Below are 27,659 nucleotides of genomic sequence, written 5' to 3'. Positions count from 1 at the left end.
TTGAATGTGTACTGCTCGTAAAAGGTTTTTTCTTCTCTTTGTTTATGTAAACATAGATCATATACATAATTATAGATCATCTGCATGTTCTTATGTTTTGTGAACTTACATATATGTGTAACTAAGTTGGACAAACACTTTATAATTTATTATATTACTATAAGTGAGAACCTATAATTGGCTCTGTGATTGTATTCTAATTTCTGGATATATATAGCGCTGTTGGTTTTCCATGTACTAAAATAAAATAACATATAAATTTCAACTGCCTTGCTATCACGGTTCATGAGATACAGCCCGGTGACAGACAGGCAGAAAGACGGACTTAGTAATAGGGTCCCGTTTTATATAACCTGGCGTTTTCACTCATGCTTAACGACCTCCCGAACACCGTAAAGGTTGGCGAAGTTTATTCATGTACGCGGATGACGTGCATGGCGGCCGTCCAAGACCTGGGAACTTCATATCAGTGCGGCATGTGGCAAGCTGAGCAAAGCTTGCTTTGCGCTGGCGAGGCTAATCCAGACATTACAATGTCAGGCAGTGCGGTCCTGCTACTTCGCAAGTGTACAAGCCCTAATGCAATACGGCCTTGGGTTCTGGGGCCGAGCTGCTGTATAGGAACGCGTGTTCCGCTTGGAGCAGGCGTGGCTCACTCCGCGATTTCGTCGCTTTGCTACAGGTAGCTAAAAGTACATCCGTTCCTCACCAATTTTGGTGGCTAGCCGTGGCGCTGTCGCCACCTAGCGGCCATGTCTGTCCTGATCGTAACAGACGCGTTTTGTTAGAGAGTGAGTCTTCTGTACCTAGTACTATTATATATTCCAATATATTCTCTGCTTGCAGAAGCGCGCTGTGCGCACCCTGGCCCGCGCTAGGCACGACGATAACGCCAAGCCCTATTTTATGGAATTAGGCATACTTACATTACCTTCACTTCTAATATTCCAGGCGGCAGTCTATGCGAGAGAGAACAAGAACTGTATGGGAGACGAGGTGACGGAAATGCACGGGTCACTCGAAACGCGCACAAAATAAAGCCCATCCATCACACACTCAAAAGACTGCAAAGTCTATCCATATTACAGGACCTGTAGTCTATAATAAGTTGCCAAAATTTATAACAGAGGCTGTAAGCGATCCAAGTTTTAAATATAAATTTAAAAAAACGGCTTATTAGAAAAAAAACACAGTCATAAACAATTTATTGAACATAAAGAAATAACATTCGATAATGGGTACGAATAATCACTAAATTATAACATAATAATAATATATATATATATATATCGTCGTCTAATGACACAAGCCTTATTGAGCTTACTGTGGGACTAGGTCGATCTGTGTAAAATTATCTTATAATATTTATTTATTTATTTATAGTAATACCTACTAACAAGTAGGTACTATTAATTAGGTATTAAATACGCTATTTTTACTGTACACTATGCAATAAATAGATAATATTTACCTAATACTAATCTATCCAAGTCATATTAGCCCTCTTCACATCCTCATTATAATCATCTTCATTCAACCTATGTCTAAATCTATCTTCATTCGCATTCATTTCTCCTAAACTCTCCAACTCGGTTACAGACAATTCTTTAAACTTCTTCCCTTTCAATTCTTCTGGAACAACCTTGGAATCTTTACCTTTTTTAAAAGCAATACCATTTAGTTCATCGGCCATGGAATCTATAGCTCTGTGAAGTTCGTTTTCCGGGTCACCGTTCCGTTTGTTCAGAAAACCTTCGTTTTTGATTTTGGATTTCGGTTCGTCTTCTTCAAAAGCATTGTTTTTGAATATCTGCAGTCCGCTGAATTTTTTTTTCCTCTTTTGTAACTGAGCCTGTGAACAGAAAAATTCGGGGTGTTTTGTAAGCGTTGAGATATTCGCTCCGTGTATGACTGTGGAACCGCTCTGTGGAACCGGTCCAGAAATCATGTGATCATATTTGGCCTATTTTTGACTCCCCCTTGGTGATTTTAACGCTTTTTTGTTTCAACTCACCTCATAGAGCTTATCTACCACCAGACTGTGCCCGGTGTTGACACCAATGCCACCGACGTCTTCGATGCTGCTGGAGCGGTGGTAGGGCCGCAGGGCGGAGACGGCGCGCGACACCCCCACCTGGTATCAAGACAAATGGTCAAACGCCAGGAAGATGATAGAGTTACATCTAGAAAAGTCTGCAGCGATTGTGATAGCCAACGCAGTGCAAGTGTTATTTATACGTCATAATTTCATAGAAGTTTGACGTTTTAAATAACACTTGCACTGCGTGAGCTATCAAAATCTGTGCAGACTTCTTTTATTGATCTAACTCTAATGACTTCTAAGCGCCAGTTATTTTTTATTTAAGACGATTTTTGCCCGTTTTTGACCCCCTCCCACCCCTGTGTAAGATAAAATAAGATTAGGCTGCCCCCCTCAACCCCTTTAATTTACGTAAGAATCTACAGGAAAAAATGAGGAGGTACACGTTTGGTTTGTTTTGGTGTTTGTTTTTCAAAAAACTCATTTTCGGAATTTTGTATTTGTATTTGTACCTAAAAAGGTACTGGAGCTCGTTTAAGCTAACTCTGCACCGTGTTTGATAGCATAGAGTGTTGGAAGTATTATTTTAAACGTCATAATTTCATACAAATTAATAAAAACGATTCTTTGTGTTCTTACGTAACAACTATGAAAACCCCCTCCCTCCCCCCTGTAAGAAAAAATGAGATATGTCTAAAATCCCCCTAAATCGTCTTACGTAATAAACGAATGGCGCCTTAGGTACTTGCTATGTAGGTAAAATAAGTAAATAAATTCTTGTAACCCCCCACCTGGTAAAGGTCGCGGGAGTCCGCTGGATGCGGGTGGCGCAAGACCGGTCATTGTGGAACTCTTTGAGGGAGGCCTATGCCCAGCAGTGGACGTCCTCTGGCTGATATGATGATGATGATGATGATGATTAAGATAAGATAAAGATAAAAAATAGTTTATTCAAGTAGGCATATTACAATGCGCTTATGAACGTCAAATAAAGCTATACCGGCTCCAACCCTACACCTCTGCCTCGAGAAGATTTAAATTCCCCCTCAATTGGAGGAGGGTATCCCAATATGGGACCGGCAACAAACTCGGCGGGACACATCTTTTCAAAACATTATTACATCTTATGCATGCATGCATTACGAGTAAATAAGAAAAATACATGATGATGATGAACCCCCCACCTGGCCATGTCGGATCCTGTGTTCCGTGAGGTCCGCGCCCAGCAGCTCCTCATATGGGTCCATGCGGATGGGCAGCACGCAGTCGATGAGCCAGAGCAGCAGCATGGTCACTATGACTCCCCAGGCCATGAGGCAGACCCCTGTGAGGGCCTGGACGCCCAGGAGGTACCAGCCGCCGCCTAGAAAAACCAATCGTAGGTAATTTTTAACAACACATACATGCAGTCAGCAGCAGAAGTTGCTAAGCGGGCGAGGTGCTCAAAATTACCTTGACACGCTCTTATTCTCTTAACAATAAAGTCGCGTCAAGATCATTTTGAACACCTGGCCCGCTTAGCAACTTCTGCTGCTGACTATATATACATACATATAATCACGCCTATTTCCCGGAGGGGTAGGCAGAGACCACGGATTTGCACTTGCTTGCTTGATTTTGAACAAGATTCGGGTTAATGTCGAAAACTAGGGTACTTTCTCGGTCCCCTTACCGCCGCCGGCGCCCACGCCGAGTAAAGGATGACTCAAGCTAGACCAGGGGTAGCTTCCGGCGCTTCGTTTTCTATGAAAGTACCACGTGATCACCAATCAGCCGTCATAGAAAATGACGTCGGACGCCTCGGCCCGGTCTAGAGTGAGTCATCCTTAATCGGGCGTGGAGAGCTGCTGTCCGCAGTCTGCGCCGGTCCCCCAATGCGAGCTCCTGACGACGTAGCTCGGTACGGCGTGAAACATGTCGAGCGTTTTCCCACTTAAAATACGTGAGTGACCCGTTTTAATATATTTAATAGGTATTATGTCCGGGTCTCAAGGAAGTTTGTCATTAAACTCTTCTGACCTACCTTTGAACAGCCCGGACCTTCCGTTCGTGGTGTCCATTGGTATCGGGTTATCGGCAAAAAGGCCCACGGCCAACACCCCTGCAAAAAACACATTATACAAATACAAATAATTTATTGAGAATTATATTTAATAATATCTTAAAAAATAGCAGCAACTTCACAAAACAGTACCTATACCAGCATTTTATGGTCTTCACCAGCATCAGCAGTTCCATTTTACTAAATGTCGGAACCTAAACGTAACATACCTACAAGAGTAAATACGCAAGTTCCTGCCAAAATGGAGTACGTGAAACGTGTCGTGGACAGGCCAAAGGCTGGGCTTTATGAGAACTAAGCTCGGTTACGGTAACGAACCAGGACGTGGCCAATTAAGTGTGTCGAAAAACAAGGCCAAAAGAGCGTTTTACTGCAGCACGTTTCCATGCGAGGCCGAAGGAAAGCAGAGCTTGGAATTGAACCAATGGTCAAATGTAAGTGAGGCCTAAGGCCAAGCTCCACATAGGGTTGGCCTGGAGTTTTTGCGAGGCGCATTCAGACATGGCCAATGGCCGAGCTGTAGAACTAAGCTCGGATAAGAACCAAATGCCAATTGTTTTCAAATGCGAGGCCGAAAGCCGAGCTCTGCTATATGGAGTGTATAGGGCTGAAAGCTCGGAACGTCCGATCCACAGGTAGATAGAGCAGTTGTAGCAATTTCAACCTTAATGCAAGTAAATAAGATTAAATTTACCCCAAAGCCCGCATGCGCCATGGACGCTGGATGCTCCAACCGGATCATCAACTCGCAATTTGTCAAATAGCGGCGTGGTGGCGCAGGCTATAGCGGCACCGATTAGACCAATCAGGATGGACTCCCAAGCGCGGTAGAGGAAGCAACCCGCTGGAAATAAGGTTAAATCATAAACACAATAAATAATAGTACTACCGTACAGAAAGGAAACTTCCTACAAAACCGAAGTTTGACAGCGGTTCAGGGACGAATCATGCTGTCCCTTAATATATGGCACTATCCCTTTCGGCTAATTAGGGTTGTCAAGATTCAAGTAATTATCTTATCTGTGATTGTGCACGCAAAGGGACGACGATGGCCAGTTATTAGGTGTAGAAAACTAGAGCGTTCGGATATACTCGGCTCCGTTCGTCTCAATTTGGCACAACTTGACGTCCCTTTGCGTGTACGACCACAGATACGATAATAACCTGACTTTTGACAACCCTAAATAGCCGAAAGGGATAGTACTATATATAAGAAAGGAACGGCATGATTCGTCCCTGAATCGCTGGCAAACTTCGGTTTTGTATGAAGTTTATTTTCTGTACGGTAGTACTATTACTTATTCTGTGACTGTAGAGAATTTTGTTGACAGATATTTCCTTGTTGCATCACCAATTGTCTATGCTTTAAAAAAAAGTTAAACGTCTGTTGTCAATTTATGTAATTCATTCAAATTGTTCGCGGTTTATAAGGCGTTTATTTTAAATAATACTTAAATAATATTAATAATGACTATACCGAGTGACGTCCGCAACCTATTATTTAAGCTCGTAAATAATTACGACAATGTGCGAAGTCGACGTGAAGCGTTTTATAACGAAAAACTGCAATGTTTACAAGTCGGAAACAATTTCGTAGGTTGGTGCTCTATTAATATTTTGATACTTTAAGTACTAGTTCTAAACTTCTAACATTTCCCTATAACTTTGATTAAGTATGTGAATTTATTAATACCTGAATCTCATAAACAGGACAAGTGTGTAAAAAAAACGGATAAACTAGAAGTTCTGGAAAATATCAATAAAATCAAAACATTGGAACGTAATCATATGTGTTTGTCGTTGACTATACTTTACATAGTGGTAGAAATTAATGTGAGCTGACATTGAGTGCAGTCAACGTATATTTAACTTATTTCCTTAGGTACCTTACGTGTGCACAGAAAATAAAAAATATTTTCTAGTATCAAAACTATAATTCCTACTACACACAGTGTGACCAGCCCAAGATTTTTTGAATTTCCCGCCAAAACTTTGGGTAATATTTCAGTAGCCAGACTCTAGTCACCTGCAATATGTTACTCTTCGAAGGCCGCAAATATATGTGAAACGCTCTTGTGGCTCTACAAATAAGATCGTGTCAGATATTTTTGCGGCCTTTGAAGTATAACATATTATTAAAGGTGACTGAACAGTAGGTAGTACTACCGTACAGAAAAGAAGGTTCATACAAAACCGAAGTTAGACAGCGATTCAGTGACGAATCATGCTGCCCCTTTCTTATGTTTAGTACTATCCCTTTCTCCTATTTAGGGTTGTCAAAAGTCTAACGCAGCGTACTACATAGGCGAACAACACGCGAACGCGAAGGGTGAATCATTCCTTTGATACCAATGATACCTATAGGAGTATCCTACGTGGGCGATCTCGTTGCGAACGCGAACGCCTTAGGCCCGCCGCGCCGCGCCGCGTCGCGTTCGCTTACGTAACGGCTTCTCTACACGATGGGCCAGCGCCGACCACTCCAAGGGACGCAGCCATGCGGTAGAATGAGATAGCAATATCACTTGCTTCCTCTAAAGCATAAATGTGTCCCTTGGAGTGGCCGGCGCTGGCCCATTCGTATAGAGGAGCCATAAGACGCAACGAAAAGCTTTATGTCTCTCTATCACTCTTCCATATTAGTGCGACAGTGACAGTTGCGTTTCGATCGCTACGGAGCGTAAGCGATTGGCATCTTGGCTACGCGGCCTGTTCTTACCAGTGATGGAGACCAGAGAACCAAGGACACTGTTGATCAGCTCCATCACATCTGCCTTCCCCTTGTTCTTGACCAGAGTGAATCTGAAACACCATTTCAACTACTAAGGTTAGCTGGAAGATATACCTTTTGGTGATAAGTACGCCTTTATACATTTCCGTGAATCTGGTGTCACAGTGGACCGCAATGAGAACAAATGAGTCCATTCTGAGGGAACTAAAAATCACCAAACGACTCAACAATCTGCCAGGAGAGCGCTCTTAGATTCTTGCGGTCGCTACACCACAGCCACGAACGTGACATCATACTGGGGCAAGTTGAAGCCAAGCGCGCTAGAGGAAGAGCCCCTGCAAGATGGTCGGATTCCACTAGACAAGCATGTGGTTCCATGCAGAGGGCAGCCCACATAGCCCTTGTTCGCGATAAATGGAGGGACATAGTTGGTCACGATCCTCAGTCATGAGGGAACGACGAAGAAGAAGGTGTCACAGTGCTGTACCCGGCTAGTGCAATATGAGAGCACCAAAGTTTCATTCTTGGAGTCTAAAGAAAACGTCTATGTTATACACTGAAAAAAATTGGCCAAACTCATTGAGTAATTTAAAAAAATATCTGAACTTAATAAATAATAATTAAGTAATCATTTTTATCTATATCCAAAATAGATTTTGCTGTTATAATTCGAACTGTTGGCCGGTGTAAAGGATGACTCACGTTAGACCAGACCGGGCTCGGGCCTAGGCGTCCGACATGTCATTTTCTATGACGACTGATAGGTGATCACGTGGCCCGTGGTGATTTCCATAAAAACGAAGCTCCGGTCTAGCGTGAGTCATTCTTAACCATATACCTAGTATTACATAGATGAGCTATTATACGCGTGCGCCTGTGAGGAGCAGAACATACGCAATGCGACAATATTAAAAACATTCCTGACAACATACCAAAAACAATCTACATAATTCGATCGGGTTATTTGTTGCCCACCATAAACCATACTAAATTTACGGCGGGGAACAAACAAAAAGTGAGACTGTGACAAGGACAAGTAATAATACTCTGCTACTCCTACTGAAAGTTCCATAAGTGCATCTCGTTCGGTCATTTGGCCTCTCCCCCGTTTTTTCTCTATATTATTGTACCTCTATGTCCTTAACCTACACTTACAGTAGCCCGAAGCAGCCACCTCCGAATGATCCCATCATTGTCATGACAGCCGCGCGCGCAGCGTACTGCCATTTCGCGCCGCTCACCTGAAAATTGTAACCATATAGTTAGACCAAGAAAAGTCTGCAGCGATTTTGATAGCCCACGCAGTGCAAGTGTTATTTTAAACGTCAAACTTCTCCTCCTTCTATGAAATTGAAGTCGGTTAAAAATGTGTTCTTACTTACATAAGTAAGTATAGTTTCTTTTAAATAGTTTAAGGGTTTATAAATTACCATGTTAAAAACACTTTACCACTAAAAACGACGAAACCTCATTCGAATCGGAATCATCAAAACCTAGTACCTCCGCATGTTCAACTCCTGGAAATAGCAGTGTCAAAAGTTTACCAAATATAATTGATACAGCTCAAATTACAGACTTAAAAGATGAGATCACTACACTAACAGTACAACTAATGTGCGCTGTACACATGAAGAAATAATAAATCTTAACTCAGAATTAAGCAAGCTAAAAAAAGAATACGCTGAATTAGAGAGGCAAATTATAGTACTTAAAAACTTACTTAAAGAAAACAACTGCGCTTCTGTAAAGAAAGGAACGCCTAAACAAGTCAAACGAAAGAAACTAGGCACCACTCCAAATTATATTGAGATGAAAACGATTACACAGAATATATGTTGCTTAACTGAACAACAACCTAATTCGAATGCCTACGACAGCAGTAAAACAATTAAATCACAACAATGTACTATTCAAGAAGTAAACGATCTAAATGTAAGTGGCCAAACTTACCGAAAACATACTATATTCGTATTCGGCGGCCAGCAGTGCGTGGGACTTGCATCAAAACTAATTTACATGCGTCATAATATTTTTTCCAAGGAATACGACGTCCGATCATTCATAAAGCCGGGAGCATCCACAGAGTATATTCTGGAAGCACTTAGACATTGCTACTTTACGGAAAATGACAAAATTGTTCTTTCGGTTGGGGAACATGACACTAATATCGTAGACATTGTCAATAGTCTAGACTCGGCACTAGGAATTGTTAAAGCTGGTTCAATTATTGTAACAGCTATCAGTGATAATAAAAATATTGATGTTAATGTTCTTAACTATATGCTGCAACAGTATTGTACAAATAAAAATATTAATTTTGTGAACATAGGAAATCCAACATTTTATAGGTATAAGGTGTTCTCAAGAGACTTGTGCAAAAGAGTTAACTTAAAAATAGAACAATTAGACTATAAAACAGAGTATTACAACTTTGGAAAAAATATAAATGGCCAAGATATCCCTAAAACTAAACCCTCAAAAGGCACAATCCCGTATTTGTTCGAGAAAATTAGACGGCAATCAGAGTTCAACAACTTTACCATTCAAGCTCCTCAAGCTCCACAAGCAGAAAATAAAAACACTATAATGTATTATTTAAAAAAAGTTAACAAGCAAAGTAACAATATAATTGACGAAAACTCCAAAAGCGTTTGTGAAGTCACGAATGCAGTCGAAACGTTTAACACTGAACTTAGTACGCCAAGATTAAATACATCTAACATACCCAAGAAATCTCTTTTTCGTCCCCAAAACGAATAAGTCATTCATAGTTTTTCATCAAAATATTGCTGGAGCCCTCCACAAAAAGGATATTCTTGAGTGTGTTTTACAAGAATTTAGAGAGGAACAGAATATTGATATTGATGTTATATGTCTTACTGAAACCTTTCTTATGTCAGGCACTGAACACTATCTAAATCTTGCAAATTATAATGTGGCCGTTCTACTCACGACAAAACAAAAAAGGGGAGGAAGTTGTATTCTTATAAAGAATGGCATTGACTACAAAACCATTACAACTAAATCAAAACTGGCCTCTTCATTTAACTTTGAGATGTGTGGTGTAGAAATAATTGAACAAAAACTTATTATTATATGCATATACAGAACCCCTAACTCAGATTTAGATGTTTTCTATGACAACCTCAATAAGCTTTTGTTAGATATTACCAGTAGGCGGAACAAAAAAATAATCATCTGTGGCGATTGGAACATAGACATGCTAAAAATCAATCGGTATTCCAATGAACTAAACGCTATTCTCGATAACTACGGTATGCGTAACCACATTAGTGTACCTACTCGACAGGCATCTTGCCTGGATTTCATTACAAGTAATATTTTGAAAGCAGAATCGGAAGTACATGAGCTTGCTTTATCGGACCATAACACTGGTCAGTTGCTTTATGTTCCGATAAAAAAATCCAATTCAAATAAGATTAAATACTGGCATGAGTACAAAAGAGACATGAGCCAAGAAAATCTGGTAAAGTTCTATAGCTGCATTTCTGCTCTATCCTTTTCTGACGTCTACCTGGAAAGCGATACTGATCGAGCATTTGATTCATTTCACGACACTCTTGTTTTGTTTTTTAATTTATGTTTCCCAGTAATAAGAATTAAAGTCACAAATAAACCCGTTAAAAATCGATGGCTCACAAAAGGGTTAAAAAAAAGCCTTAAACAAAAACGAAACCTATTCTTGCGATGCAATATGAGTACAGATTGTAAAACCAGCAGTAGATTAATATATAAACAATATAGTAAAATTTTAAAGAAATGCATGTTGAGTGCTCAGAAACTTAACAATAGGCGCTATATACAGAAATCGGAAAATAAGTGTAAAGCAACATGGGAAGTTATTAAAGAAACGATTAAATCAAAAAGCAGTATTAGCTGTACGGACACAATTATTGTTAATGATATGATTTATGATAATCCAAGTGACATATGCAACATATTTAATGATTTCTTCGTGGATGTTGCAGGAAAAAAGACAGATACTCAAGTCGCTAGTAGCAATGATGTGAATATGGGAAGCTCAATAAAAAATATCACAAATAGTATGTACTTGACACCCATCTCTGAAGAATTCACCAGAAAAATTATACTAAATCTCAGAAACACAAAATCAGCTGGTTACGATGAAATTAATACTCAAATAATTAAAATGTGCGTTGATGCTCTAACGCCCTCGCTTACTTTCATTATAAATTTATCTATGGAACAGGGAAAATTTCCAGACAAATTGAAGTTTTCTGTAGTGAAACCTTTATTGAAGAAGGGACCCAAAACTAGTTTAGATAATTATAGACCTATCACGTTAATACCAGTTTTATCAAAAGTTTTTGAAAAGGTGATGCTGATAAAAATAAATGACTTCTTCAATAAATATAATGTACTAAGCACTGCTCAGTATGGTTTTCGAAAGAACAGCTCTACTTCCTTAGCAGCATTTTCACTTATAAAATTAATAACCGAGAGCCTGAATGATAAAATCCCCATAGCAGTATTATTTTTAGACATGACTAAGGCTTTCGACCTTGTTTGTCATGAAAACCTTCTATACAAATTAGAAAAATATGGAATTAGAGGCAATGCATATACTTGGATAGAAAGTTATTTAAAAAATAGGGAGCAATGCACAGAAATTACTTCACCGAATAAAGGTGAAAAAAAGGTTTATAGGTCACATTTCCGTACAAACATCAGTGGGGTACCTCAAGGGAGTATATTAGGGCCAATTCTATTTCTAGCTTATATTAACGATCTTCCACAATGCATCAGCCATCCATGCTTACTATTTGCTGACGATACAACAATTGCAATACAATGTCGAAATAGTGATACGTTTGAAGCAGATATAAATGACGCTCTGGAAACTGTCATTGCCTATTTGAGTCAAAATAAATTAAGAATAAATGTAACCAAAACGACATTAGTGCAATTTCAGACTTATAAAGCAAACCCATTAAAAGTAGATGTCACTTATAGGGACGAGAAAATTACAGACGTTGAAACTACGAAATTTCTAGGGTTTAATTTAGACAAACATTGTAATTGGAAAAGTCACATTGAATCCATTTGCTTAAAAATTAATAGGTTTTTATTTGCCTTAGATAGAACACGAAAAGTGGCTTCACTTGCGGCCGCCCTTAGTGCATATCACGCTTACGTCTCATCTACATTGAGATATGGTATAATTCTTTGGGGCAACTCCGTAGATGTAGATAGAGCGTTTAAGGCACAAAAAAAGTGTATTCGAATATTGAGTCAAGTTGGATACCTAGAACCATGTAAGCCATTATTTATTAGATTAAGAATATTACCATTGCCATGTATATATATTAAGGAATGTTGTCTATTAGTAAAACAGCACCCTCAATTCTTTAAAACCAGAGAGGAGGCCTATGGTTCAAATTCCAGATGGAAGCACAAGTTAACTCTGCCAAAATCCAACTTGGTATTATTTCAAAAAAATGTTTACTTTATGGCAATAAAGGTATATAATAAGTTACCTGATGATCTAAAAAACAAACCAACCACATTGTTCAAACATTATTTAGATTCTTACCTACTTAAGCATTGTTTTTATAGTGTAAAAGAGTTTCTGGATCAAACTGATTAGCTTCATAGTTTAGCTGTTTGATTGTACCTAGTTATATTTTAATATATTGTGTAAACCAAAGATATATATGTAAGAAATAGATATAAGTAAAAATATTTGTACACCGACTTCACGGTAGAATATGATGGAACTTGCATTCATTCTAATTTAAGATCACATCAATGTACCATATTCTGACAAATAAATACATTTCACTAATACATAAACCTCCTCAAATAGATGCATAATTTATTGATTAAATACGTACTAAGTCTCAGAAAAACACATTCGCGTGCAACAAAACTGTCATTTAAATCAAAATGGCCGCCATTTACTGCAAATGGCCGCCAATCTACATTAGTAAATAGTATAATTTAGCTAATTGACTTCGTAAGTGCCTATCTATTACCTATTCAATGTCCTTGACTTTGAAATGTGAGGTAAGATATATTACGGTTGTTAAATGATTCCAAAACATGTTTTGAATTCATTTAAATAAATGAGGTAATTTGTTTGAGATCGTGCAGAAAATTACGTAACTGACTTTGCAAATCCTAGCGATAAAGTTTAACTTTGTTTTAGTAGCGCAGACATTGTATATATGTACTTAGTAGAGCCAATCTAAGGCTAATACCACAGAATAAATAATAGTACTAGGTACAGAAGACTCACTCTCTAACAAAACGCGTCTGTTACGCAGGGCCGTCTTAAACTATGCTGCATGGGGCCCTTGGGCACATAATAATTTGGGGCCCTTTTGGAAAGTAAAGAAAGCAAAATTGAACTAACATTTTTCTACTACGACCCTCTATTTATTATGGGTAATCAAATATACTGTTACTGTCTGATCTCGGGGCCCCCTGAGGATGGGGGCCCTAGGCACGGGCCCCGTGTGCCCTTATGGTAAAGACGGTACTGCTGTTACGATCAGGACAGATATGCCGCTAAGTGGCGACAGCGCTTATAGCTAGCCACCAAAATTGGTGTGGAACGGATTGTACTTGTAGCTACCTGTAGCAAAGCGACGAAATCGCGGAGTGAGCCACGCCTGCTAATACGCTAAGTGTTCATGCCAAATGCTACAGTGTGGAGCTTATACGGATATTGTCTGCATTCTCTCATTGTTTCATAGACGTTTGACGTTTGAAATAACGCTTGCTTGGTCTCCCCGTCATTTACAATACAAACATTTTACTCACACGATATTCGTTTCGAAATGCAGAAGCGTTTAGTACTTTAGTTACAATACAATATAATACCTACTCTTTATTGCACACCTCACATCATCATTATCATCATCATCATTATTCTTAAGACCCTAGCTCTTGTCGGTGGAGTAATCGCCATTCCGTTCTTCTCTCTGCCACTGTTTTGAGCTCCTGATAGTGATACGTCACTACGTTAATTTTCTCTTTGACCTGGTCAATATACACCTCACATAGTTTACAATAAATGTACACTGGGCATCCATCGTATAAAAAGCGCACGAAGGGTTCCGAAGGGCTTCCAAATACCGGACTTCTTTCAATACCGGTATTAATACCGAAACTGTCTTCATCAATACCGGGATCCCGGGATCCCGGTATTGACTATAAATGGTTTAAAAAAAATTGAGTTTTTTTTAAAAGGCTCACTTTTACACCAGATAATGTATGTCCTTAGCTTAGGATATTAAACAATAATCGCCATCTGCAATAATTATGTAGGGTTCCAGGTTGGCAATCATTTTATCCGCCTTGTTGACTTCACAAGTCACATTTTTAGTTCAACCTAATAATCAGCCAATAAATATTCTTTGGCACCAAAAATTCGTATCCCATTACAATTAATTTCTTTCTACTTTTTGATAAAATTTTAAGAACTAATTATAGTAAGGGGCTACCCGACATTTTTGACAAGTTTTGAATCGAATCTCCTATTTTTTTCAAAAAAAAAACACTTTTTTCGTATCTAGTTTGCGGTGAATAATTTTACAAATACATGTACGAAATCTAAATATTTGGGTTCGTCTTTGACGTCTCGAGAAACGTGTCCAGGGTTTTCATTTTAAACTAATTAACATAAAAGTTATGGCCAGAAAACCAGTTTTTAGCCTAAAATTGTTCAACTTTGATGCCAAATATCTCGAAGGCAATTAACTTTGAAGTAAATATAGGATACTAAACTGCAAAACGTAATTCAAGACCAAAAAAAGTAAGACAATGTTGCCACTGCAATAATTTGTTTGATCATTTATTTATTAGTAATTTTACTCCTGCGATTTAAAAAGTACTTTTATATACTTATTTTTGCATAAATACAAAACGCGCTAGTAAAAAGTGGCAACATTTTCTTACTTTTTTTGGTCTTGAATTACGTTTTGCAGTATATATTGCTTCAAGCTGTTGTTGTTAATATAATAAGCTACAAAAAACATTAGAAAACTAAGGGATTCAGATCGAAGGTCATTCGCGTGGGGTAGCCCCTTAATATATCCTGAACATCAGAATTCATCACCAAATATTTATCTAACGCATATGCACAGGTCTTGTTACAAATGTTACAATTAAATGATCTTCTTTAATTAAATTGGCAAGTTATCTTCTTGATACAGCCGAATTTGACCATTTTAATAGATTTTAAACGTTATAATAGGCACATTTTCCTTGTTTTTGATAATACCGGGATCCCGGTATTTCATTAAAAAATACCGGTATTGAAAAATCTGTTTAAACAGACGGGATCCCGGTTTTTCGGGATCCCGGGATCCCGGTATTGGAAGCCCTAGTTCCGTACCATAATGCAAAAAACGGCAAAAAAAACGGTCACCCATCCAAGTACTGACCCCGCCCGACGTTGCTTAACTTCGGTCAAAAATCACGTTTGTTGTATGGGAGCCCCACTTAAATCTTTATTTTATTCTGTTTTTAGTATTTGTTGTTATAGCGGCAACAGAAATACATCATCTGTGAAAATTTCAACTGTCTAGCTATCACGGTTAGTGAGATACAGCCTGGTGACAGACGGACGGACGGACGGACAGCGGAGTCTTAGTAATAGGGTCCCGTTTTACCCTTTGGGTACGGAACCCTAAAAAGGAACACGAAAAGAAGAAGGATGTAAAGTAACATAAACATAAAAGAACATAACAAAACAACAATACATCTACACTATATATTATTAATTATTAATATTATAAAGGCGAAAGTGCGTCTGTCTGTCTGTCTGTTACCTCTTCACGCCTAAGCCGCTGAACCGATTTAGTTGAAATTTGGTATAGAGATAGTTTGAGTCCCGGGGAAGGACATAGGATAGTTTTTCTCTCGGAAATCATACCTGAAGAGAGTGCAAAGGGGAGTGGAATTGAAAGAGTTAATGAATTGCCTAATAATTGAAGTAAGCAATGCGCGAATTGAATGATTGCTATTAGCATTATCCAGGCGCTATACCTACTTTAGCTGCTGTCACTAATTCCAAGCAGACGAAGTCGCGGGCAAAAGCTAGTACTGAATAAAAGATTGATTTTTAAACTTACCCCATACGTGCTCCCAGAGTTGAACGCGAGCCACCCCCACCACAGCACAAAGGTGCCCATCACAGCGTTGACGGGGTTGCCGAGCGGCAGCGGGGCGGTGCCCTTCGCGTATCGGCCTAATCGGGGGCCTAGCATGAGTGCTGAAGCGAAGGCTGATGACCCACCTGGGGAAAACACAACCTTTTTTGAACACGACACCCTTAAACACAACCTACCACACACACACACCTAACGTTACGTACCCACACACATGACCTAACCTTAAGTACGTACAGTAAAATGTGTCTAAATACTTCACTCCAGAAATACTGCTATACACTGCCCATTAGTTACCAATAATATTCACAGGCCCAGAGCCAGCTATTCCCACGGCCTCTAGTCGACTCAGGAATCCATCGGAACCTCACACCCACCCGGTAAGTACACTATCCATTAGTTATCAATAAGATGCACAGTTAGTTACCAATAAGATGCACAGGCCCAGAGCCAGCGATATCCACGGCTCCTAGTCGACTCAGAAACCCATGGGAACCCCACACCCAGACTGATATAATACACTATCCATTAGTTACCAATAAGATGCACAGGCCCAGAGCCAGCGATATCCACGGCTCCTAGTCGACACAGGAACCCATGGGAACCCCACACCCAGCCTCCTATACACTATCCATTAGTTACCTATAAGATGCACAGGTAGTTACCAATAAGATGCACAGGCCCGGAGCCAGCTATATCCAGGGCCCCTAGTCCACTCAGGAACCCATTAGAACCCCTCACCTAGCCCGCTTATACACTATCCATTAGTTACCAATAAGATGCACAGGGTCGGAGCCAGCGATGTCCACGCTCCTAATCGACTCAGGAACCCATCCGAACCTCACACCCAACCTACTATACACTAGGATGGTTCACGTTTGTATGGGAAAAATTCAAACTCTAGTTAGAAGGTAATCTTATCTCAACCACAAGGGGGTGCTCAAACACTTTGAAATTTTTCAAAGTTGTATGAAATCCAAAAAAATCAAGTTATTATTTTTTAGATTTTTATGTAAGTAGTGGTTTTCACATTATTTGAAAGTGTGATTTAAAAGTTATTAAGTAAAACAATATTTTTATTTAAATTTTTTATGATTTTTTTAGGTGAAATTCAAAAAATCTTACTTTTGAAAAATTATAAAAAATAGAAATAAAAATGTTTTTCTACTTAAAAACTTATAAATCACATGTGCAAATAGTGTGAAACCAGATACTTAAATAAAATTCTGAATAATAAATACTTTTTTTTTTAGTATTCATACAACTTTGAAAATTTTCAAAGTGGTTGAGCACTCCCTTGTAGTTGAGATAAAATTACGAAACTTGGTGTATTTTATCAGCATAATAAGTGTAACAAAATAAGGGGGTGCCCCGTAGGAAAATAAAAAAAAATGTTTTTTGGGCCACCCTACTATACACTATCTATTAGTTACCAATAAGATGTACAGGCCCAGAGCCAGCTATATTCACGGACTCTAGTCGACTAAGGAACCCATAGGAACCCCACACCCAACCTCCTATACACTATCCATTTGTTATCAATAAGATGCACAGGTCCAGAGCCAGCGATGCACACGGCCCCTAGTCGACTCGGGAACCCATGGGAACCCCACACCCAGACTGATATAATACACTATCCATTAGTTACCAATAAGATGCACTGGCCCAGAGCCAGCGATATCCACGGCTCCTAGTCGACTCAGGAACCCATGGGAACCCCACACCCAGCCTCCTATACACTATCTATTAGTTACCTATAAGATGCACAGGTAGTTACCAATAAGATGCACAGGCCCGGAGCCAGCTATATCCACGGCCCCTAGTCCACTCAGGAACCCATTAGAACCCCTCACCCAGCCCGCTTATACACTATCCATTAGTTACCAATAAGATGCACAGGGTCGGAGCCAGCGATTTCCACGCTCCTAGTCGACTCAGGAACCCATCCGAACCTCACACCCAACCTACTAATATACACTATCTATTAGTTACCAAAAAGATGTACAGGCCCAGAGCCAGCTATATTCACGGACCCTAGTCGACTCAGGAACCCATGGGAACCCCACACCCAACCTCCTATACACTATCCATTAGTTATCAATAAGATGCACAGGTCCAGAGCCAGCGATGTCCACGGCCCCTAGTCGACTCGGGAACCCATGGGAACCCCAAACCCAGACTGCTATAATCTATCCATTAGTTACCAATAAGATGCACCGGCCCGGAGCCAGTGATGTCCACGCTCCTAGTCGTCTCAGGAACGCATGGGAACCCCACACCCAGCCCGCCGTACACTATCGTATGGATGTTGTTAGTTAGCAATAAGATGCACAGGGCCGGATCCAGCTATGTCCACGGTCCCTAGTCGACTCAGGAACCCATGGGAACCCCACACCTAGCCCGCCGTACCACTATCGTATGAACGTTGTTAGTTACCAATAAGGTGCACAGGGCCGGATCCAGCGATGTCCACGGCCCCTAGTCGACTCAGGAACCCATGGGAACCCCACACCCAGCCCGCTGGAACGCAGTATACTATTGTGTTCAAGAATGAGAAGAGACAGTAGGCTTTGAAATTGCATCTGAAATAAAAGAAAAATAATCCTCTATTACTAGCCGACAATAAACCAGTTAAGTCTGTCCACCTAGGGGCCTATTCATAAATTACGTCATTTCAAATTAGGAGGGGGGGGTCTGGACATCGGATGATGGTAGCATAACGTAGGAGGAAACAGGGTCATTCGAAAAATCGTCAAAAATCGATGACGTAATTTATGGACAGCCGACAGGGTGGACGGTTAGTATTTTTTTTCTTAACCAACAATCGGCATAGTTGGTTGGTTAGTAAAGTAATATTTGGTAATATGAACTTTTAGTACTAGCCAACCAATTTTTTATGATTGTGAAGTTTATGGTTTTAAGTGTCCTAGATTAAATTATAACAATATAATGGATATATTGTAACAATATAGTGCAAATAAAAGACATAAAATTGCAATTCTATTCAATTTGTTTAACACGTTCACAGTTCCCATACAAAATGTTTCGATTTCTTCGTATGTCCAAGCAAATTACTTCCATAGTGACCCCTGACCCAACAACGGCTATAGTGACCCATGTGACCCATGTTCGGGGCACGGACTTGTGAAGACAGTTCGTCGTGACCCTAAGAAGTAGTATCTACCTATCATTTCTTTTAGAAGAGATCGTTTAATAGCGATCAGACTGCCACATTGTAAATCTGTTATTGATGTTTTTCTTTTCTTCTTCCTTGCGTTATCCCGGCATTTTGCCACGGCTCATGGGAGCCTGGGGTCCGCTTGACAACTAATCCCATGATTTGACGTAGGCACTAGTTTTTACGAAAGCGACTGCCATCTGACCTTCCAACCCAGAGGGGAAACTAGGCCTTATTGGGATTAGTCCGGTTTCCTCACGATGTTTTCCTTCACCGAAAATGTTTTTCTTTTGGGGTGCAATAATAGTTATTAATTTATTAGCCGGTCGGATGGTAAGAGGCCTGACGGTTTGACGCTGGTGCCTTGGCTGAGAGGAAAGTGCTTGCTTTGGGACGCTACATGCGTCAGCACTTTTCCTGCATCGCACATTGGCCGCACCGTGAGGGCAGCAGGGGCAGCTGCTGAGGTGGCGGCGCTGAGAAAACGGGAGAAGTACGCGGAATTGGACGGCTATTTGTTTGTGCCTCTGGCGGTCGAAACGGCTGGTTGTTGGTGCTCAGAGGCTAGAGAGTTTTTTAAGGAGGTTGGGAACCGTTTGCGAGATAGAGGCCTGGATCCCCGCTCCGGGTCATTCCTGGTGCAGAGGTTCAAGAGGTTGTCCATCGCGATTCAGCGCGGTAATGCGGCGAGCGTTTTGCGCCAGGGATGACGCGGGGTGGGATATTTGACTGACTGTAGTCAGTCAGTCAGTACTGCTTTGTTTTTGACTTGTGTTTTTTTTTGTGTTATGTAACTTGTATAAATGTAATGTAATTATGTGATGTATTTTATAATTAATGTAATTTTGGTGTAATGTTTTAATTTGTAATACTTATCTTTGATTTATTAAGTACTTATTTGTTTTACAAAGAAATCACAGTTGTCGTTTATTATACCTTGTGCTAAAATATTGGGTCCCGAGCAAGCGAAAGACTACAAAATTCTATAAATTAATGCTTTGTTTTTTTTACCCTATACTTATTGCCATTTCGTGTCAATATTTGCGAATTTATGTAATAATAATTTTTCTATCATTATATTATTTACCAAAAACTTTACGTACGTATTTTTCATTAATTTTGTAAGGTAAACGTACTAGTGCTCGACATGCTAATGCTCAATAGATGACACCTTGCTGTCACCTCTATTGACAATGACTTAAGTTTCAAGATGACATGTACTGGGACCGCGTAGAGCACCAGTACGGTTATCTTATTAGGACACTTAAATAAATCTTATTTGTTTTGTTACGAATTGTAGCTACAAAACAAAATAACCAAGATAAATGTTCCAAATATGTACCTACAACGGGTAAGTTCAGTAGGTAAATTCTGGCATTAGGGAAAAAAATATTTTTATTTATGAAATGTTTGTGTTCTGAATAAAATATTGATTGATTTTAAAAAACGTGACTTGAAAGGTAGGTATTTTAACATTTTCTGACCTTCGGCCGGTAACCGTCAACTTTCGGCCCGCTGCCGTAAATGAAGTTGCCACTTTCCGGCTCCGTCGGACAGAAAATAGTATACACACCTCGGCCAGTAAACAAGGAAGCATCACTCAGATCTCAGATCACATGTATAGATACTCTGTATCTTTAGGTATTTAAATAAAAGTAAACAAAATCGACCCTCAAATGGCTCCTTAAGCCAGTTGAGGGTAGATGAAAACATTACATGATCAAATAATGTAGGTTCAAGTCAAGTCGTTCAGTGACTGATCCAGGCGGTTTTGTATTTGGTTGGTTAACCAATAAATGATTAAACTACCCGAAAATGTACAAATTGTTTGTTTACATTTATTTAAATACCTAAAGATACAGAGTATAGGTACTGAAATGACAATCTAAGGTCGACAAACATATGTAATATACTATTTAGCACTAAGTAGCATAGCCGAAATAGGAATATTATAAAACTATGTATTTTTCCTGTTTTTGTTATTAACATGCAAATGGATTGTAAAAATACATTGTAGGTATGCTCAATTCTTTGTAGTTAATGTAACTAATTTAACATTTAAACTTTAACAGTTTTTTTATTGTTATATATTAGTCAAGTTCCATAATCCGAGTTTATTTTATTGTTTCTTTAACGACAAAGTTTTCAATTTGAATTATTTCATTCTTCTATTCTTTACTAGAAAACCCCATGTTAGAAAAGTCATTGAATTAGAAAATAAGTAATAGTTATTTACGATACAAGTGCGAGAAATAGGCCAACAAACTGTTCCGCAGTTTGGCGAAATTTCAAATGTGTAAATTTGTTTATTGTGTATGTTAGAACTAAATACAAAAAAAAAGGCAACGACCGAATGTGTTAAGTCGACACGAGTCGCACAAGTGTATCGTACAATGTTTTACAGTACATCTGGTGTTCCATTACGACACTGTGCTGTAATAAGCACATTACGTAACTACGACGAAAATTTAAAGGGCCATATGTAGGTACAATTAAAAATGAAAATGAAAAAGGTTTAATGAGGCAAAAAAATTACATGTAAACAAATTGACAGTGGTCCCCAAACTAGGCCGAGCCTGTAAGTATCCTGGGAACCATAGAGAGTTCCTAAGTATATACATTTTTGATACACTTTTCTGTCTTATATTATGTCTATGGTTTATATTTTACTGTAAAACGTACGATACTCGTGTGAATGGGTAATTCGCAACTCGTGTCGATTTAAAACACTCCCTTCGGTCGTCTTTTAAAATTCGCCACTCGTTGCGAATTTCCTCTTTTCCGCACTTGTATCGTAAATGGGGGAAAAAATGGTACCATTTCCTTTTTTTCGAAAATCTATCAACTTTTCACAACTCAGAATTTCGAGTAAGTAAGTACCTACTATTGAATGAGACAAAGAAAAAAATGTGTCCCCAGTTTTACATATAATTTATAGGTGTCAGTTTTGTAACGGTCTATACAAAATGTATGTGAAGATGCGTTGCAAAACTGACATTTTTTGGGTCACATTTTTTTTCTTTATAAATCGATAGTCCTCGTGATTCTGAGTAGAAATAACCCAAAAGTTGATGGATTTTCGAAAAAAAGTAAATAGTAAGGTAAACGTACTAGTGCTCGACATGCTAATGCGCAATAGATGACACCGCTGTCACCTCTATTGACAATGACTTAAGTTTAAAGACACGACCTTGACGAGCACTAGTACGTTTACCTTACACTTAAGGCGAAAATGCCCAAATAATTATTATGAAACCTTTCAGCCATGGCTCCGCTGACAATGGTGGTAGCCGTAGTAGCGAACGACAACTGAAAGAGGAAGGAGGCAAAAACGGGCCCCATGAGCGCGTCGCCCACCGGTGGGTCTATCAGGAAGTCCCCCACGCCGACCACGGGGTTCGAATACGGACCCTGTCCGAATGACATTCCGTAGCCAAAGATCCAGTAGGTTAGGCCTGGGGGCAAAAATATAGTTTTATTTTTATGTTTATTTAATTGTGTGGTAATAAATACAGTATCTGAACGAAAAGCAATTACTCAAACCCGTTAATGTTTAGGTCACACTGAGCAACTTTTACTATGGGACCAACCCCGAAAACGCGGAAAAAAAATTGGATGTTTCATACATTTTGCTGGTCTGATGTTGAAATATCCTATGGGAGTGTCAATTTTTTTTTCGCTATTTCGGGGTTGGTCCCATAGTAAAAGTTGCTTAGTATGACCTAAACATTAACGGGTTTGAGTAATTGCTTTTCGTTCAGATACAGGGTGTATATTTTTCACAAAAAAGAGGGTCTATTTAAGACAAAATGTTTCTGAAAAAGGGCGTTTTTTGGTGTCACATGAATCCGCTGGCAAAAAGCCGCCTCCATACAATAGAAGATACGCTCACATTTTAAAACGACATGCTTAAATTACGTGATAACTGTCCGTCTGTCTGTCACCAGGCTGTATCTTATGAACCGTGATAGCTAGACAGTTGAAATTTTCACAGATGATGGATTTCTGTTGCTGCCATAACAACAAATAGCCTTAAGGATGACTCACGCTAGACCGGGCCGGGGCGTCCGACATGTAATTTTCTATGACGGCTGATCGGTGATCACGTGGTACTTTCCAGAAAACGAAGCGCCGGAAGCTCCGGCCCGACCCCGGCCCCGTCTAGCGTGAGTCAGCCAGGGCTCGGAACCGGTTTTTTTGTAAAACCCTAAATAGCCCAATATTTATTTGTTTATTTAAACTTTATTGCACAAAACATAATAATAATGTACAAATGGCGGACTTAATGCCTAATGGCATTCTCTACCAGTCAACCATCGGGCCAAACAGAGTAAAAATGGTGCAAGGAGAACAGAGGAATTTATTAGAATAATGGAAAACAAAATGTAAAATAAAATAAAATATAATAAAAAAATATAATACTTATAAAATATTATTAATTATGTTATGCTCTTTACGTAGGACTGAATCTTGTTTTTAGTTAACAACTTCGTATTTATTAGATTGTCCCATCAAAAATTAATTAATAAACCAAAGAACGAAAAAGAACATAATAATACCGGTATTTTTTGTATGAAGAAAAACCGGTTCCGAGCCTTTCCGTTCCGAGACAACCTTTAGATAAGTGGTATAGGTATAGGCTATTTATACTATTTATAGATTGCCTAGACTTTACGCCACCAGCCATTAAGAATTTCCGATTAGGCAGATTTTCCTGTAGATTTGCAATACCGGTAGAAATTATCTTGTTTTCCGTAGCGTTGATCAAAAACGGCCTCCTAGTGCCTCCTAGCCGGTAGTGACCCTGCCTACAATGCAGGGAGGTCCTGGGTAGACAATATGCCAAACAACATCAACTCATGGCGCAAAATACTGGAGTTACTGGATTCAAATTAAATATGGATCTAGAGATTGAGGTTTGCACTCTTCAGATTTCAGATACTCGACGGCCCTTCACTGAGGTTCGCGAGGTCTTCAATCCGTCCCTTGAATTTGGTGAGAGGGCATTCCAGAACAGTGTGTTCGACCGTCTGCTCAAGGTCACCACACACGCACTGACGACGCGTTTGAGTTATGTCTATTTTTGTATGGTTTTTGAACAGCGCGCCAAGCGGGACGTTTTGGAAACTCAACATCCCATACAAAATGACACTTAACGCAAACGCATACGTCACGTTATTATCGAATAAAATTGACACTAGGGGTACATACAGGTAAAGTTCCATATTAAAATATGGAATTAAGTACAATCAAAAGGAAAATTACAGAAAGGAGGACTTACCACCAAGAGAGATGTCCGCCAAATTCTTCATCATAATGTTTGCCTCGTTTTTAATGGACACACAGCCAGACTCCAACATGCCGAAACCTGAATATAATTCAATAGAATTAATCAAAGAAATTATTAAATTAATTTTAATTTAGAATAGAATAGGCAAGTTTGAAATTAAATTGTCTTCAGTTGTGGCTCTCAAAGTGTTTTCACATTGTCCGATACAACGATCTATTGGATGTCGGGTACGACTGAAAAGGATTAAAAACTAAATAAGTGCTTTTTTATTTTTTTATATATTTAAATTAACTAAGTGTCAATACACCTTATAAAACAAAGTCCCCCTTGTATTAAATAAATAGTTAAATAAACATTACATTCAATGTCATTAATTAAAATCAATTAGTTAAACTAAATTATACGAAGCCCTTCGAGACCACCCGCCTTGTCCGAAATGTCTAACACAAGATTAATCGTTTTAAATTTGTACCTACCTATAGGTATTTAAAACATAGCTAAAACCTCTCTTTACGTGTTGTATGTATTTAGCGCGTGCGACTTTCACGGGTTGAAACCCCGGCTCTTAACAATTAATAAGTTTCTCGGAACTTATGTACGACATATCATTTAATATTTACCAGTCGCTTTTCGGTGAAGGAAAACGTGAGGAAACAGGAAGGCCTAGTTTCCCCTCTGGGTTGGAAGGTCAGATGGAAGTCGCTTTCGTAAAAACTAGTGGCTACTTCAAATCATGGGATTAGTTGTCAAGCGGACCCCATGCTCCCAGGAGCTACAGCAAATGCCGGGATAACGCGAGGAAGAAGATAAGCGCAAAGGGTTGGGTTCTCACAGAAAATTTGAATTTCGCGCCTTTTCCTACTGACAGAGTGGGTGCGCCAGAGTATATTCTTTTTGATAAGTTGCTTAAGAATGACAGACTTGAAGCTTTGCTTGAAGCTGACTGTACAATAAATTCTGTATGTGGACATTTTCACTTAAAAATGTACCATTTACGTTTTTTCGAAAACCCATCAACTTTTGGGTTATTTCTACTCAGAATCATGAGGACTATCGATAAAATGAAAAATAATGTGTCCCAAAAAAAAATTTCAGTAATGTAACGCATTTTCACATACATTTTGTATGGACCGTTACAAAACTGACACCCATAATTTGTATGAAAAACTGGGGATACTTTTTTTCTTTGTCATTCAATAGTACTCGTGATTCTGAGTCTAAATAACCCAAAAGTTGATCGTTTTTCAAAAAAAAGTAAATGGTAGGTACCATTATTTCTGAATACCCCCATGTAAGTATTTACCGGTCTGCATAGTAAATATGATGAAAGAGGATGTCAATATCCAGTTAGTATCTTCTAGATCAATCTCGAAGTTCCCTTGAAGGTTGACGGAACTGCTGTTCCCTAGCAGGTCTGGAGAACGGAGACCTATCCTCGGCTCCGTCAGATTCCAGTCTGTTCTGTTCTCATCCATCTTGGTGTCGAAATTGAATTTGGAACTTTAAGAAGACGTAGAAAACAGTTTATTTCGATAAAGCACTTTTGTTAAGAGTTCATCTTGTTGTCTTTGATCAAGTTGGAATTTAACACGATATTTTTGTTTTTTTTTTTTTTCAAACAAGGAATTTAACACAATATTTTTGTTTGGAAAGTCTTGTCAGTTGGTATTTTCTTCGATTTACTCTGTAAATAATGATTTAACAGCACTGTTTAGTGTTTATATAGTTGTACCTGTTTAAAGTAAATAAATTTTTAGATTCGTATAAGTATGTGCTCCGTGAACAAAGTTTTGTACGAGAAAATATATGGAAAGATATATAATTTAGTGCAATGTTTTTTTCACATCACCTATTCGAAAAAGGGCTTTTTCTTCCCCGCTAGGAGGGATCAAAGTGGCACTTTTCTTCCCTGCTAGGAGGGATCAAAGTTGTACTTTTCTGTTCTAGGACACAATTTTTGTTTCTTGCATACTATTTTTTTTGGTCAAATAATACATATTTTGGAACATAACAATTTCCTCATAGTTGATGTGAAAAGCAGTATGTGTCACACGGTATCAAAATTATTTCGTCTTGGGCGTTAACACTTGAATCCCTCAGGATTCTACTTTAGAATCCATCGCTTCATTCAGGATTCAATGTACGGCGTACGCCCTTGACGGAAATTTGATCATTTTGATCCCTTGTAATACAAACTACTATTGTTATGATTTTGTATGATTGTGTTTCTTTATCTTTTGAAAAACAAACTTAAAGCTTTTTCTATAAACTTACAAATAAAATTACACAAACACAAAAGTTAGAACAATTCAAAGAAACAAAACAAATCTTAGATTACACTTTTTCTTACAGATTTGAAAGGTTTTTATTTCATTTTTAAAGATAAACATTTGTAATGAAACATTTAAGTATAAGCGTATTTTAAAGACCTCGATCTTAATATTTGCAAACTTTTTGGCTTAAAGGACTCGCATCCAGGCCATAATTGTAAAAAAAATCTTTAAGCAACGTTGACGCGTTTTGTGCCCATGTCGAACGGGCGGATAGACTGCTCGGTAGAGCGTTTTACGTTTCTTATATATGCATGGAATGACTGATGACGACTGGAGTACCAATCAAGGCTTCTACAGGTTGTTTGTTTTGTCACCTGCAATACAGGGTAAATATACCTATAGGTCAGTACTGAGAAACTTTTATGGGACCAACCCCGAAATCACGAAATCTGATGTTGATATTTTGTATGGGGGAGTAAATTTTTTTCGCGGTTGCGGTATTGGTCCCATAGTAAAAGTTGCCTAGTATGACCTATATATGTGACGTTCCCAATCAAAAGGCACCACTTTGTCGCTTATCATAAAGACGAAATTAGCTTGTATCTTTTATACGATAAACCTGTCTGAGTGTCCTTATGATAAGCGACAAAGTGATACCTTTTGATTGAGAAGGTCACGTATTCACCCGTAAATTATTGCAGGTGACTAAATAAACATCCTGTATAGTGTATGACAATGTACGAGTCAAAGTAAATGTGTGTTTTAATACTTTTTAACCGTAGACGTCCGTAACCGGCACGACACGATCACAGACATTTATGTACCTATTACATGCCTTACCACGGGTTTGACACTGACATATTCGCTAACGTCTGCGTAACTTACTTTCTACACATCTTGCTAGCACTCATATGCTAGTACCTACG

General features: G+C 38.9%; 2 protein-coding genes across 3 annotated transcripts in view; both read right to left on the bottom strand.

Annotated features, from left to right (window-relative positions):
* LOC134802752 (origin recognition complex subunit 4) overlaps window positions 1–27,659 on the bottom strand; it is a 239,566-nt gene that overhangs the window by 100,043 nt on the left and 111,864 nt on the right. The window lies entirely within an intron of this gene.
* LOC134802737 (putative ammonium transporter 2) lies at window positions 1,280–26,024 on the bottom strand. 2 transcript variants are annotated; one of them, XM_063775409.1, is made up of 14 exons: window positions 25,764–26,024; window positions 24,452–24,538; window positions 22,427–22,625; window positions 18,498–18,574; window positions 17,914–17,944; window positions 16,765–16,802; window positions 15,957–16,120; window positions 7,990–8,075; window positions 6,823–6,905; window positions 4,798–4,947; window positions 4,065–4,142; window positions 3,226–3,404; window positions 2,015–2,134; window positions 1,280–1,852 (listed from the first exon to the last, which is right to left on the bottom strand). In XM_063775409.1, the coding sequence occupies exons 1-14, from the start codon at window positions 25,933–25,935 to the stop codon at window positions 1,478–1,480; spliced, it is 1,839 nt and encodes a 612-aa protein (XP_063631479.1). In that variant the 5' UTR covers window positions 25,936–26,024; the 3' UTR covers window positions 1,280–1,477. The 2 variants fall into 2 exon arrangements, with proteins under 2 accessions (XP_063631479.1, XP_063631478.1); XM_063775408.1 differs by lacking the exons at window positions 16,765–16,802; window positions 17,914–17,944 and having other exon boundaries at window positions 18,429–18,574; window positions 25,764–26,023.

The sequence above is a fragment of the Cydia splendana genome, chromosome 25 (assembly GCF_910591565.1).
Source record: "Cydia splendana chromosome 25, ilCydSple1.2, whole genome shotgun sequence".
NCBI lineage: Eukaryota > Metazoa > Arthropoda > Insecta > Lepidoptera > Tortricidae > Cydia > Cydia splendana.
The sequence above is the reverse complement of the archived record's forward strand: the minus strand, read 5'-3'. Positions and strand labels throughout refer to the sequence as shown.